Here is a 13068-nt window from a genome sequence, read left to right as displayed (position 1 = left end):
CAGTAGGAACAGCCTGTTTGTTTCTGGGATTCAGGACGTAAAACCGGTGGAAAAAGTGTGAAATGGGAAAAAAAGAAATAAAAGGATCCATTGGTCATTGTGTTTAAATAGGACAAGAAGAACCGTGTTTCATAGAGGGATGATTTAAAATTCACATTTTGCCAATGAAGACCATTGTTGTCTCTCAACACATCATTTCATGCTGTTACGTTTTAATTCCTGGAGAAGGAAGCAGGAAGAATAGGCATGGTTTCAACACAATTCGCTAATTTCTGATTGACAAGAGGAAAGTTAGAAATTGCAGAGATGGCTGGGAAGACTCACCTCCATTCTGCGGACATACAAACACACATACACACACACACACACACACACACACACACACACACAAGCGCATGCATTCGTGCAAACCAAGACCAACAAACAGGCACGGAAAGTATCTTACTGGCATCTTGTTTCTGGCATTGCTATAACTACGCACAAAACAAGTGATACACGAAATGGTAACAACATCTGTTCAAGAACCTGTGGGGCTTTCCTCACAAAACAGTTGTAAAATCTTTGGGGGACAAAAATATTTCTACATATCTGTGTAGATGCTTTCTTTTAAGGGAAATGTGTGTGCGCACACACGTGCGCACACACACATTACAATTTTTGATCTGAAAAGACAGGAAAAAGAAAAAGAAATGTCATCCACATCTTTAAAATGTTTCTTTAATTTTTCTCCTTTCAAACCAAGCTACATGAATTATCTTGAAGGTACCCGGTTTTTCTTTTTTTTCTCTTTCCTCTTTTCTTGGAATCTCAGAAACGTAAATCGTCATAAAGCTAAACCTTCCCCTTGGTGAGACTGTACTAACACATTTGGATGCCGAGTGAGTTTGTTTTGATTTGGTAGGAAACGTTTTCTGACCTTGGAAATGAAATTGTTCACTTGTCTATTTGTTTATGGCCGCAGCCGTATGGAGGGTTCTGGATACTTGTGTTAGTGCATCTTTGAAATTCTCAAATCCACAGCATGTGGGAAAGTTCTACAGTTTGGGTGTAAGCATCATTCAGTATGTTCCTCATTAAGGAACCCAGATCTACCTCCTTCCCACGACTCCCTGATATTAGTTTACATTTATCACACAGCAAACTGTCCGGGCTGAGGGGCGAACTGCAGACAGTAGGCGCTGAGCCTCTCGTTATCTATTCATCATCTCAGTGGTAGGCGATGTAGGACTTGTGTCATAATCAGGCTGCAAATGTCTCCCTGAATGAGTTATTCTACTTTTCCTTCACTCCAGTGTCCTTTAATATGGAGTAGCATTTTTATAATATGTTTTTAAATTTTTTAAATAACTGGCCTCCAGCAAGTACAATTTATTCAGTTGGAATGGTTGAAACATAGAGATTTTGTTGATTTTACCATCTTCCGGACAGATTTGGATGTGCCAAGTAACTTGTCTTTGTGGACCGTTAAATGTTAGCATTTGTTCACAACGCCATCACACTACACATTGTTCTTTGAAACGACTGATGACTGAGGCTTGCTAAACGTTATGTGCCCCCTTTGGGCATTGCTGCATTATCCTATTGTTGTAGGCACTTTGCTGTAGAAAGTGAAGCACGCCCATCTCACAGATGTGATGTTTTAATCTGCACAGTATCCTTTCTGGGAAACTCGTGGCCGATGAATGGGGGATAGAGTGGGAGCTCCCCAAGCTGAGCTCCTGACAAGTGAGAGAGGAGGCGGCAAGGGCCAGCATTCTATCCATACCTGTAGGAGGAGGCAGCTGGTGGGCGGCCCCTGCCCGTCACTGCTTTCCTAACCTATTTGGCTTATGCTCTCCGTCAGTCTCAACCAAGCCCTCCATCTTTCCCTGTCCATTCTCCTTTGTGCTCCCCTCATCCCAGCACCTCCCCTTGCTGCGCCATCCTCTATCCCACGGCCCTGGCAAACCATGAAGCTTGATGTTCCCTCCAGCCTTGCAACCCCTGGCGGTTGAGGAATGAACTCTTTTCAGAAGAGCAGAGGGGAGACGAATAAAGTGAGCAAGATGTGGCACCCTCAGAATGTTAAGAAATGGAGATTCAAATTACCTGTTTGGGAGCCATTGGGTAATTCTAAGTGACCTAATAATTATGGTAGCAATTCACTTTTAGCCCAGACTACACTTGTTACCGAAGCACTGACTGGAGCCTCAGAAGTCAACCCAGGGACCACAGGAAGGCTGGAGACTGGAAGCTGGCTGCAGTGCCCACAAGATAATAAATCCCTTGTCTAGAAAATGGAGATAATTGTGTGAGCTCACCTCCAGTAATTATTGTGGGGGATAATTAATAGAGTGAGTATGGAGGAGGGGATAAGAGTGATCTGGAAATGATAATATTGAAAAAAGTCATGCTGAAATTGGCATAGGTGTGAAGGAAATAAAGGGATCTGGTCAAGAATGTGCACTGGGTTGAAATCTGTGCTCTGCCACTCACTGGCTGTGTGACCTTTGAAGATGTTACTGGATTCCTCGTGGGCAGGACCTGCCTGCAAGGCTGTGGTAGCACCTGAGGTCACTCGGGGATAAGGCCTGGTCTCGTGACTATGGCAGGGTGATGCCCATCACATGGCGGCTGTTACTGTTTACAGAGAAGATAAATCATCTTCCTTGTCTTTTATAAATTAGCAAGAAGTCCTCCTCTATAAGCAATTGTATTCAGGATTATCAATAAAATGTGGGTTGAAATGATCTCATCAGATAAATAAGGGAATATTGTTTGGAAGCCTTTAAGCATACCTTTGGAGGGAAGCAGCCACGCAAGAATTCTGAAAGTCCGTTCATGGCATTGAGTGAAAGAGCACACCCCCCTTCCAGCCTGTAGGACATTCTCTGAGTGATGACAGGAATTTTGAAAGTGCACAGGGACCTGCCCGACATGTTGATAAAATCATCCAGGAGATTTTGCAAGAGCTGAAACACTGAACCTGCTCTCTGAGACCTGGCCTGCATCGCATGTGTTGGATAGAAGAGAGTAGGTGGCCCGGGGTCCTGGACGTGGGGTAGCAAGACATTCGGTTCTTGGTATTCAGGCAACATGTATTCCAAAAACAGCTGTTGAGACTGGGCTGCAGTTAGCCTATAAATGACTTTTTAAGTTGTTTTTTAAATTTTTAAAAGTTGTTTTTCGTTGTCATTTTGGACTTATTGGGAATAAAACAGGACCAGGAAGCCCTGGGGTTCTCGTGTGTCTCATTCAGCAGTATCACATTGCCGATTTGAATTTGCAGGTGCCATAGAACCTTTCCCAATAGTTAATGTGGGAGGCAATTGATAAAAATTGGCATTCCTGACAATAATTCACATACTAATGGATCAGGAAAAAAAATAGTCATTTAAAAACAATTTAGTTTAAAAAAGGTGCTCCTGAGTGGCTCAGTCACTTAAGTGCCTGACTCTTGATTTGGGCTCAGGCCATGATCTCGCAGTTTGCAAGATCGAGCCCCACTTTGGGCTCTGCACTGACAGTGCAGAACCTGCTTCAGGTCCTCTCTTACCCTCTCTCTCTGACCCTCCCCTGCTCGTAGACAGGCACACCCTCCCTCTCTCAAAAATAGACATTTAAAAAAATTACTTAAAAAAAAAAGAATAGTTGTTCACCTGTTCAAAATTGTTGAATATACAGAGACCTGTAAGTTCATTAACAGCAGCCCCCCTCACGCCCTCCGCCACCAGGGTAGTTAGGCTATCTGAAAAGGTTGGACGTGGACCGCTCTTTAGAGCTTTGCAGTGTGTGGGCCTCGTGCGTCACCCAGTACATGCACGTGTAAGGCGGGACTGCAGAGCTCAGGTTTAGGTAACAAGCCCTTGAGAATGTGCACACTCACGGGGTAGTGTGCACACTCACAGGACTGCTCACTGGGTAGTTGCCTAGGAAGGTTGTGCCACACACCCCAGCACTGCAGGACTTGAAAGGACCCAGAGACCACCCAAGTGATTCTAAATGGAAGCCAAATCCCTCAGCAAGTTTCTTTTGGGGGAGGGAAATTGTCTAAATCCAGGTCTTTTGAGGATCGATTTAATTTTTGAAAGCAACCAAACTTCACTCGAAGCCAGATCTAGATTCTGAATAAGGTAAACGGTCAGGATGGACAAGTGAAAGCTCAGGTGGGGCCATAAAATGACAAAACTGGTTGCCTCTAGTGACCCACAAAGTGGTTCTGATAGATTAATTCCAAAAGCACCTAAAGAACCCCAGGCTCCTCACATTACTGCTGTGGTCACAACCTCTCTGAGGGCGGTGGAAAAGCTCATGTCAGATCTTTAAAAATGTTCATGCTTTTTGGCCCAGAAATTCAATTTCTAGGAATTTATCATAAGGAAGTTATTGAGATGGTATGCAAAAATTTAACTATCTGAGAGCTTGATGCAGTGTTAATAACAGCTTAAATACTGGGAGTGTCCTAAATGTCCAACAGTAGGGATTGGTTGGGAAGGGCCTATAAAGTCAATATACCGTGCAGTCATGCAAAATAATGCTACCAAAGTGTTTTTATTGATAAGGAAAACTGCTTACATTCAATGAAAAGAGCAGGTTATAAAACAGTGTGAAGATATGATCCAGGGTAAAGTACATACATATCGGGAAGGAATAGAAAAGCGTAGGGAAAGACATTAGACCAAGTAGTAAATGGTGGATGGGCCTGTGAATATTTTCACACTTCTTTTTGCTCGTACCTCTTCTGATTTTCCTGTAATGAAAATAATTTTTGTAATAAAAATATAATAGACATCACAGAGAGGAAAAAGATGTGCTACCATCCTTAAGGAGGAATTATGATGAACCTATTTTAGTTTGTTAGAGTTCTTATAGCAAAATACCACAAACTGAGCGGTTTAATCAACAGAAATGTATCTTCTCACAGTTCTGGAGGCTGGGAGTCCAGACTCAAAGTGCTGGCAGTTTTGGTTCTTTCTGAGGGTGTGAGGGAGACTCTGTTCCAGGCCTCTCCATGGCGTCTGGCGGTTTGCTGGCAATCGTTGATATCCCTTGGCTTCTGTTGTATCACTTCAATCTCTGCCTTCCTCTCCACAGGCTGTTCTCCCCGTGTGTGTGTGTGTGTGTGTGTGTGTGTGTGTGTGTGTGTGTGTCTACATCCAAAGTTCCCCTTTTTATAAAGACATTAGCTGTATTGGATCTGGGCCCACTCTATTCCGGTGGGGCTTCATCCTACTTAGATCTGCAGTGACCCTGTTTTCAAATACGGCCACATTCTGAGGTATTGGAGGTTAGGATTTCAACATAGAGATTTGGGGAGTGGGGGGACACAATTCAACCGGTAATAGTACCCCAATGAAATAGCCATGCCACTCCCACCCAACTGCAAGTACTGCTTACCCCCCATCCCAGCCTGTGCCAGCTGCTGTCTATAATACGAGCATGAGCCAAGACAAGGGGGTGGGGAGGGGCCACCGACAGCCCTGCTCAGTTTTTCTGGAAACCTAAAACTACTCTTAAAAAAAATTAAGTCTGTTAATTTAAAAATGAAGACCAAAAGATATGTCACAAATAATGAAATTTGCAAGGAATCCCACTGTCAGCTACCCAAAAGGGGCCTTTGGCAGACGGAAGTTGGGGAAACTGCAAGAGTTAGCCCTTTTCCAAAGGCAGTTGAGAAGACACAGATGACCAAAGTGTGTCCCAGCAGGATCTCCAGGATTCAAACAACCCTGGCCGCTCACACCTATCTCAGACTCAACAAAGCCCTTCTAATGGAGCTTTCAGCGGGTGGGGGGTGGGGGAGGGGAAGGAGAACCAAATTCTTATTCAAAGAAATAACAATTTGGAACGTGCACAAGAGTGTCAACAAGTTATGTAGATCTTATCAGCATTGCATTTTGGGTGCCTCCCAGCGATCCAGGAGGCTCCACCAGCCTGTCCGCACCGTTCAGCATCCCACGCACGACAGGCAGGCGTATCCACACCTCGGGAGGCGGACCGTGGCCAGGCCTGCCTCCCTGGGGCCCCAGAGAGTGCACGCGTTCTCCCTCCTCCCAGAATACCACCGTACCGTCCCCTCTGCACGCATGAGTGTCTTGGGCCCACTTCTCTGCTCACATCCTGTGACTTGGTTGGGGCTAGATAGACAATTGAACACCTTTATGCTAACTTTGGGAGAAAAAAAAAAAAGAGTACCCAACTTGGGAAACTCCGATGTTGCCTTGTCTGAAGGAAGAGAATGTGTAGTTTCAGTAATGTGAGGAGAAAATTATAATAGTCAAAATATAATATATATATATAACATATATTATATATATATGTATATATATGTAAGTCAAACTATAATAGGCTTCTAGTAGGTGCTTCAACATTTGCAGGTAAAAGCTTTGGGATTTTATAAAATTATGGATGAGGAATAAGGCATGAGACTTTGGAGAATCCCCTCCCCACTTCATCCCTCCCCAGAAATAAGGCCCTCCGTAAGCAAGCGTATACATTGTTTCATGATAATATAGCCTTTCAAATGTAATTTTGCTAAATGATGCAAAAAAGCATTTATTTAGACCAATGAAAATGATAGTCTTTACTATACATCTCAGCTTTCTTTTACAATTACCTGTTTATTAACATTGAAATCAGTGAATGGACCTCCTTGTTTGTGTGTTTGTTTTCATTTTTAGGCAGCTTTAAGTGCCTTGAAACAATTTTCTGAACAAGGACTGGACCCAATGGAAGGGGCAATGAATATTGAAAAAGTTTCTCTTGAAAAGTGAGTAAATAAATCTTCTGCCATATTCTTACATTTCTAATTTTGCATCTGTACAAAAAGAATAAGATATAGATAACAATAACAAAAACCCTCAAGACAATAATATCTGTATCTTACAAAATTATTCATATTACAATTAAATGTAAATAAATGAGAACAGTATATATGGTCATTTTCATTCCCCAGAATACATCTGTGAAAGTTTTAATCTCCGAATTGATCATTATTACTCCATTTTAATGCCTTTCTTGGAAGTACTTATGTGAGTTTTGCTGACCATAGAGACTGGCACAACTTTTAAAATACTGTTTTTACTTCATACTGTTGAGGTTTCTTCTGTCTAAACCTTTCCTTACGTAAAAACTTTCACACTCCTGCTAAGTTGCAGGCGCAAGAGAGAGAAAAGAAAAAGAAGTCCAGAAGAGGTAGCCCCTCCCCTTGACGGCAGTGTTTTCCACATTGTTCTAGAAACACAAGCACCCATTGCCACAAAAGTGTGGCGCCAAGGGCGGCAAAGGCAAGAATGTAGCTGTAGCAAGAATTTCTGAAATCCAGCTCGTAGCTTTCTTATGATATCGAGCGTCAGGTCTTTCTTACCTGAGAGACTGAATTTTAGGTCTCTCCAGAGGCCCAATTTATACTAAAGAAATGGAAAGCAATTGCATTTACATGGAAGAATCCAAATTCTTTCCAAGCCCTAAAAATCTCAGGTGAGATTTCAAAACACCCAAAGGAGGTAACGTTTTTTAGAATGAAAACAAACAGATAACCCAGGAAGTGAAAACCAGACATCGATCCTCCGGTTAAATAAGCATACCCCCAAAAGAGCACTTGGTCATTAATATGTAAGAGGTGAGAGCGTGAGAAGAAAGCATTTGGTAAACAGACGCGGTATTTTCTGTTGTCTATAGATTGGCAACCATTTATAAGCTAATTTAATCAAAACCATTTCCACATGATCTCATCAGTAGACTATCTGAACATAAATATTGTTGTTTCACTTTAAAATGTCACTTTTGTGGTGACCTTTGAATCCTGTGTGCCATCTGCTAATAAACATGTCTGAAGACGTGCAACCCTGGACCTTCAGCTCTTGTTAATGTATTAATCTTCCAGACAAGCCCAGCATCTGGGAGAGAAAGCGGACAATAACCAGACACACCCGGGCTCCATCGCTCAGGACTGCAAGAAATCAAAGTCGGTCATGTAGCGGCTCCCAGAACCACGGCTGCCACCACATCCTTATAAACCTGTCAGCACGCATGAGGGTGTCTGTGTTCAAGGAAATGAATGACTAATACCATTATTTGAGTCTCATGTGAAGACAACACTATTCTAACACAAGAGATAATATACATAGTCCTGTTTATTCAACTGGGGAAAAATAAAACTTTGAGCATTTCCCTCGGAACTTGAGATCAGATCATAACTCACTTGCCCAGAGGCAGGAGAAATCTGATGCTGCTACTGGAGCTTACAATAACAATTAATGAAAAGTGTTAGAAAGAGAGGTAAAAATTTTAAATGATTAATAGAGAAATTGGGTTTGGTTCCGTTGTTATGATTGTTTTGTCGTGGAGCTTGTGTTCAGTTATATTCTCTCTCTCTCTCTCTCTCTCTCTCTCTCTTTCATTTTAAATAATGCTTGACAATTCAAAGATTAACCAATGATGTGCTGTGGAATGTGATGGTCGTTGTCTTCATATAGAGTCACACAGTTTCTCTTTTTATGCAGGTATTTGTAATCTTCATCCTGTATCAATATGAATGACTTTAAGGCGCACGCCTCAAAGATGTATGCAAACAAACGAGGTTTAAATCAGGTCAGATGCTTTATTTAAAATATGAAATCATGTTAGGAACAACTAGTTTCAATATACTCCAGGAATTAAAAACACAAAAACAGCGGGGGGGGGGGGGAAATAAAACAGTTGTGGGTTTTGAGCTCCATCAGACTATTAGCCACTGAGGAGGCGTCTTGCCTCCAGTGACCGTTTCTCCAGATTCCACGTTCCGTGGTGGAACTCGCACCCACCCTCATCCGTGTGTCATAGCCACTCACTGTTTGCATCAAGGGTGTTTTTAAATAACCGCCTCTGGACTCGGGACGGTGAGGAGGATCCAAATACATAATGTACATGGCGGGGAAGGGAAAGCCTGTCGGAGGAGCCGCGAGAGTCTTGCCAGCTTGTAGCCAGCCACGCTCTGGACCAGCATGTTGGAATCCAGCGTGCAGCGAATGCAGTAAAAATGTGGTCGGTTTCTGTGTGAAGCGTTGTCATTGTTGTCCTTTCGTTGCCTGGCTCGCCGTCCCTCACGTATCACCCCGGCGAGACCCGTCCCGAAGGCCGCCACCCAGCCCCGTCATCCCGCTCGGCGGTGGCTTGAGAGCGCCGCCCGGCTCGTCGCGCCACCAGCCGTTTCTGCGAAACTGCAGAGCGGCCTCCCGGGTGACCAGGCGCCGGGTTCCCGACCAGCGCGCGTCACCTCATTGTTCGGCCTTTCTCCGTATTGATTCGCAGACGTTGCGCAATGAGAAAACACCCCACGGCCTAACTGACAATAGGAATATGGTTATGTAAGATCTCATAAGCAAAACCAGCACAGATCATGCTCCGGCTGACTCACACGCGACTGGAGAATAAACAAACAGCAACATAAGGAAATAACTCGAAGGTTGTTTTTAACGATTCCCAGGTGGGGAAGTCCGCCAGCGTCGGGAGGGCCGGCGCCCTTGGAGGAAGTAGGTTTTGTTAACCCAAAGCCGGGTCCTTGTGGAAACCGGCACGTTGGTAAAGCTGGGGTTCCCGAGGGAAGCCGAGCGGCGCGTGCGCCCTGCAGCCCCGCGCCAGCGCGCGGAGAGCCCCGCATCCTGGCCTCAGAAGGGGACGGGCTGTTTCCTGTGCTCCGCCTCTTGCCACCCGAGGGGCCCAGGCCCTCCGCCGGGTGCGCAGCAGGCCCGCAGCACCACCGCGGGCAGGGGCTTTAAAGTACATCTCCAGGGGCGCCTGGGTGGCTTAGTCGGTTAAGCGTCTGGCTTCAGCTCAGGTCATGATCTCGCGGTTCGTGGGTTCGAGCCCCGCGTCGGGCTCTGTGCTGACTGTCCGCTCGGAGCCTGGAGCCTGTTTCAGAGTCTATGACTCCCTCTCTCTCTCCCAAAAAAAAAAAAAAAAAAACATTAAAGTAGATCTCCAGTTTACCAAACACAACAAACACGGGCTGCCTCCTGCAGCCCGCGGTCAGAGCAACGCCAGGGCCGGCAGGGCTGGGGGACAGTGATGAGCCCAGGGAACAAACAAGCTAATCAGTTCTCACAACCCACTTCTCGGAAACACTTAGCTCTCGAGCTCTCCGACGCGAGCCCTCCGCAGAGCTGAGGTTATTCCCAGCACAGCAGAGCCGTGGTGCGCGCGGGAGATGTACGTTTGCCTCGGATCTCAAGTTCAGTGGTGGGATATTTGTTTAAAATTCCATCCCACCTCCCTGCCCGTAGAGCCCAGGAGAGCCTCTGGACATTTGGTCCGGAACACAGCCCTGCCTGGGAACCCTCTGCGTTTTCTTTGGGTTGGACCAGCAGTGCAAATGTTGGGTGGCCTGCAGACGCTTGCGGGAACCCGCGACGATGCTCCGAGCTCCTTCCAAAGCGCAGTGTTATATATCATTGGAGGGGAAGCCATTAAGTAGATTTATTGAAAGAATGTTTCTTCAGCACAAGGAGATCTTTTTGGTGAAAAATGGAACTCATTATTCTTTAAAGGACACAGATTGACTTATCTCCTTTATCAATTACAGTGTCTGCTTTCAGCTTTTCTCAATCAGCAATGGGCTTTGTAGTCACTTCCCAGCGCGGAGGCCAGCGTGCTTTATGAAAAAGGTTTGTTTTTACATTTTAATTGGAAATATAATATTGCACTCTGGAACCCTGACCATCCCTTTCCAGCACAGCTTGCCAAAGGTCGATGGTGAGACACCAGCAATCAGGCGGTGACAGGGTATTATTCCTCCCTTTCCTGGGGTGATGTACCCCGGTTCTCCGGGCGTTCTTCTCCCCGGCAGACGTTCTCCGCAGTGAGTTTTGTTGTTGCTGATGAGAGCTTCAACCAAATTCCTGCACCACAAAATAAAAATAGATGAATGAGAAACTTAATGTATTATACAGAAGTTTTCAGGACTCCCAGCGACCTTGGAAATGGAGTCCGGACCCATTGGTTGGTGTTGATTCCCCGTGTGTTCTGTACCTTTTAATGTCCAAAGGCTACTTGTTATCGCTGTGGCCAAGGATGATAGAAAACCTACCAGGTTTGGGCGCCTGGGTGGCTCGACTTCGGCTCAGGTCATGAAACCACGGTTGACGGATTCGTGCCCAAGTCAGGCTCTCTGCTGTCAGCGTGGAGCCTGCTTCCGACATTCTGTTCCCTTCTCTCTCTCTGCCCCTCCCCCATCTGTGCATGCTCTCTCTCTCTCTTTCTCAAAAAATAAACATTTAAAAGAAGGAAGGAAGGAAGGAAGGAAGGAAGGAAGGAAGGAAGGAAGGAAGAAAAAGAAAGAAAGAAAGAAAGAAAGAAAGAAAGAAAGAAGGAAGGAAGGAAGGAAGGAAGGAAGGAAGGAAGAAAAAGAAAGAAGGAAAAGAAAGAAAGAAAGGAAAAAAAGAAAGAAAAAAAGGAAGGAAGAAAACCTAACAGTTTTGCACAGAGCTAAGAAGTCATTAGTGGCAAAATCATATATGAATTTGTCTTTGAGTTTCCCCTAACTTACCCTACCATAGCATAGGTACCTGATGAATGTATAAATGATACATTGAATACATGCAAAAATGGATAAATGAATAAGGTTCCAAAGGGACAGATAAGCCTGTTAAAGAAAGAAACTTTAAATCTCACAGCTTAACGTGACACAGAGCTAGTCACTCGTGATAATGTTCGGCATTCCCACTGATAGCATGATAGTACCTTCAGCCCCAGGGGCACTGTGGCATTTCTTTCTCCTTTTAAAAAAATTTTTATTTTTTAATGTTTATTTACTGAGAGAGAGTGAGAGAGAGAGGCATGAGCCAGGGAGGGGCAGAGAGAGAGAGAGGGAGGGAGAGAGAGAGAATCCCAAGTAGGCCCATGCTGGCAGCACAGAGACTGTCGCGGGGCTCCATCTGACGAACCATGAGATCATGACCCGAGCTGAAATCAAGGTTCTGACGCTCAACTGACTGAGCCACCCAGGCGCCCCCCAACAGTGGCATTTCTTAATCAAAAGCATGATGAGTCCAAAAAACCCCCTCCCTTCAGAGGACTTTGGACACACAGAGACCCAGTCTCCTGGCCCCTATCTTCCCATTTCTGCATTTATATCCCTTCCCTAGGCTGGCAGATTTAATCCCAATCCTTAACACCCAGATACATTCCTACATTTCCATAATCACAGATACGTGTCTTAGGAGGAGGGACCTTGTAATATATGGTTCAAAGCAAAGACTTCCCTAGATACTGTCAAACCCACTGTCTATTTCTGCCAGACACCACCCTAGTTCAATCTCACCTTGCCAAGACTCATGTAAAAAGTATCTCGCTGGAGAAGCTCCCTTCTGTGTTCTAACCTCTTAACATAACTAAAAGCTTTTGGATCCCCAGCGTGCTCTGATGTATGCTGGGAATGCAGAAAAAAAATAAACAAATGAAACTACTTCCCTCTAAAGGACCCACATTCTAGCTGGAGGGTAAGACCAACAAGGAAATGAGCACAGAACGGGGAGCATTTTGTTCTCACAATCATCACACCGGAGCTAGTTGCTCACCTGCCTGTCTCCGTCGGTCACTCACTCCTTCCCGCGCTCATCATACATGCTTCAGGCAGCGTGCTCTATTCCGGTGACACTCAGAAAGCCACCGTCTGCTTTCACTCTAGTAGTGTCTTATCTCCCCTCCACCCCACGCAACGTCCCCTGACAGCCCCACCCCCAGCCTCAAATATGCATACACCAGATGAAGAAGCTCGTCAAATCCCCCTGCACTGAGGAGGCAGACCGCCTGAACTGACACCTCATCCTATCTGCTGGCCTGGGAGGAGCAAATATTTAGTGAATAGAGGAATGACCCTAAAAGTCCTGCCACAATGGATTTGCCAGTCTAACTGGATCGGCAGTGACCTGGATGCATAGATGGAAAGGTCTGGCCGATTAGATGGAATCTCCTGCCTGGGAAGAAACTTCTAGTTCCACTTCTGTTAATGTGGGGCCTTGTTGAAGTATTTAACATCTATCTCCAAATTTCAGCTTTTAGTAGGAGTGAGAATATGCAAGAGTCTGTGGCCTATTTTTTTTAAGTTTATTT

The 13068-nt window shown here is 45.0% G+C and overlaps 1 protein-coding gene across 5 annotated transcripts in view; it reads left to right on the top strand.

The window, feature by feature from the left end:
* The window catches only part of STAU2 (staufen double-stranded RNA binding protein 2), a 298759-nt gene extending 290095 nt beyond the window's left edge, over positions 1-8664 (top strand). For all 5 annotated transcript variants that reach the window (XM_039238380.1, XM_039238379.1, XM_039238381.1 and 2 more), the window contains 2 exons: positions 6660-6748; positions 7865-8664. In XM_039238380.1, coding sequence (XP_039094311.1) covers positions 6660-6748; positions 7865-7958 — 183 coding nt within the window. In that variant the 3' untranslated portion in view covers positions 7959-8664. The remainder of the gene's footprint in view (positions 1-6659; positions 6749-7864) is intronic.
* The last annotated feature ends 4404 nt before the right edge of the window (positions 8665-13068 follow it).

This window comes from Hyaena hyaena, unplaced genomic scaffold, assembly GCF_003009895.1.
Source record: "Hyaena hyaena isolate Hyena2069 unplaced genomic scaffold, ASM300989v1 scaffold_139, whole genome shotgun sequence".
Classification (NCBI taxonomy): domain Eukaryota; kingdom Metazoa; phylum Chordata; class Mammalia; order Carnivora; family Hyaenidae; genus Hyaena; species Hyaena hyaena.
Note: the sequence above shows the minus strand (reverse complement) of the source record. Positions and strands in the feature narration are given on the sequence as shown.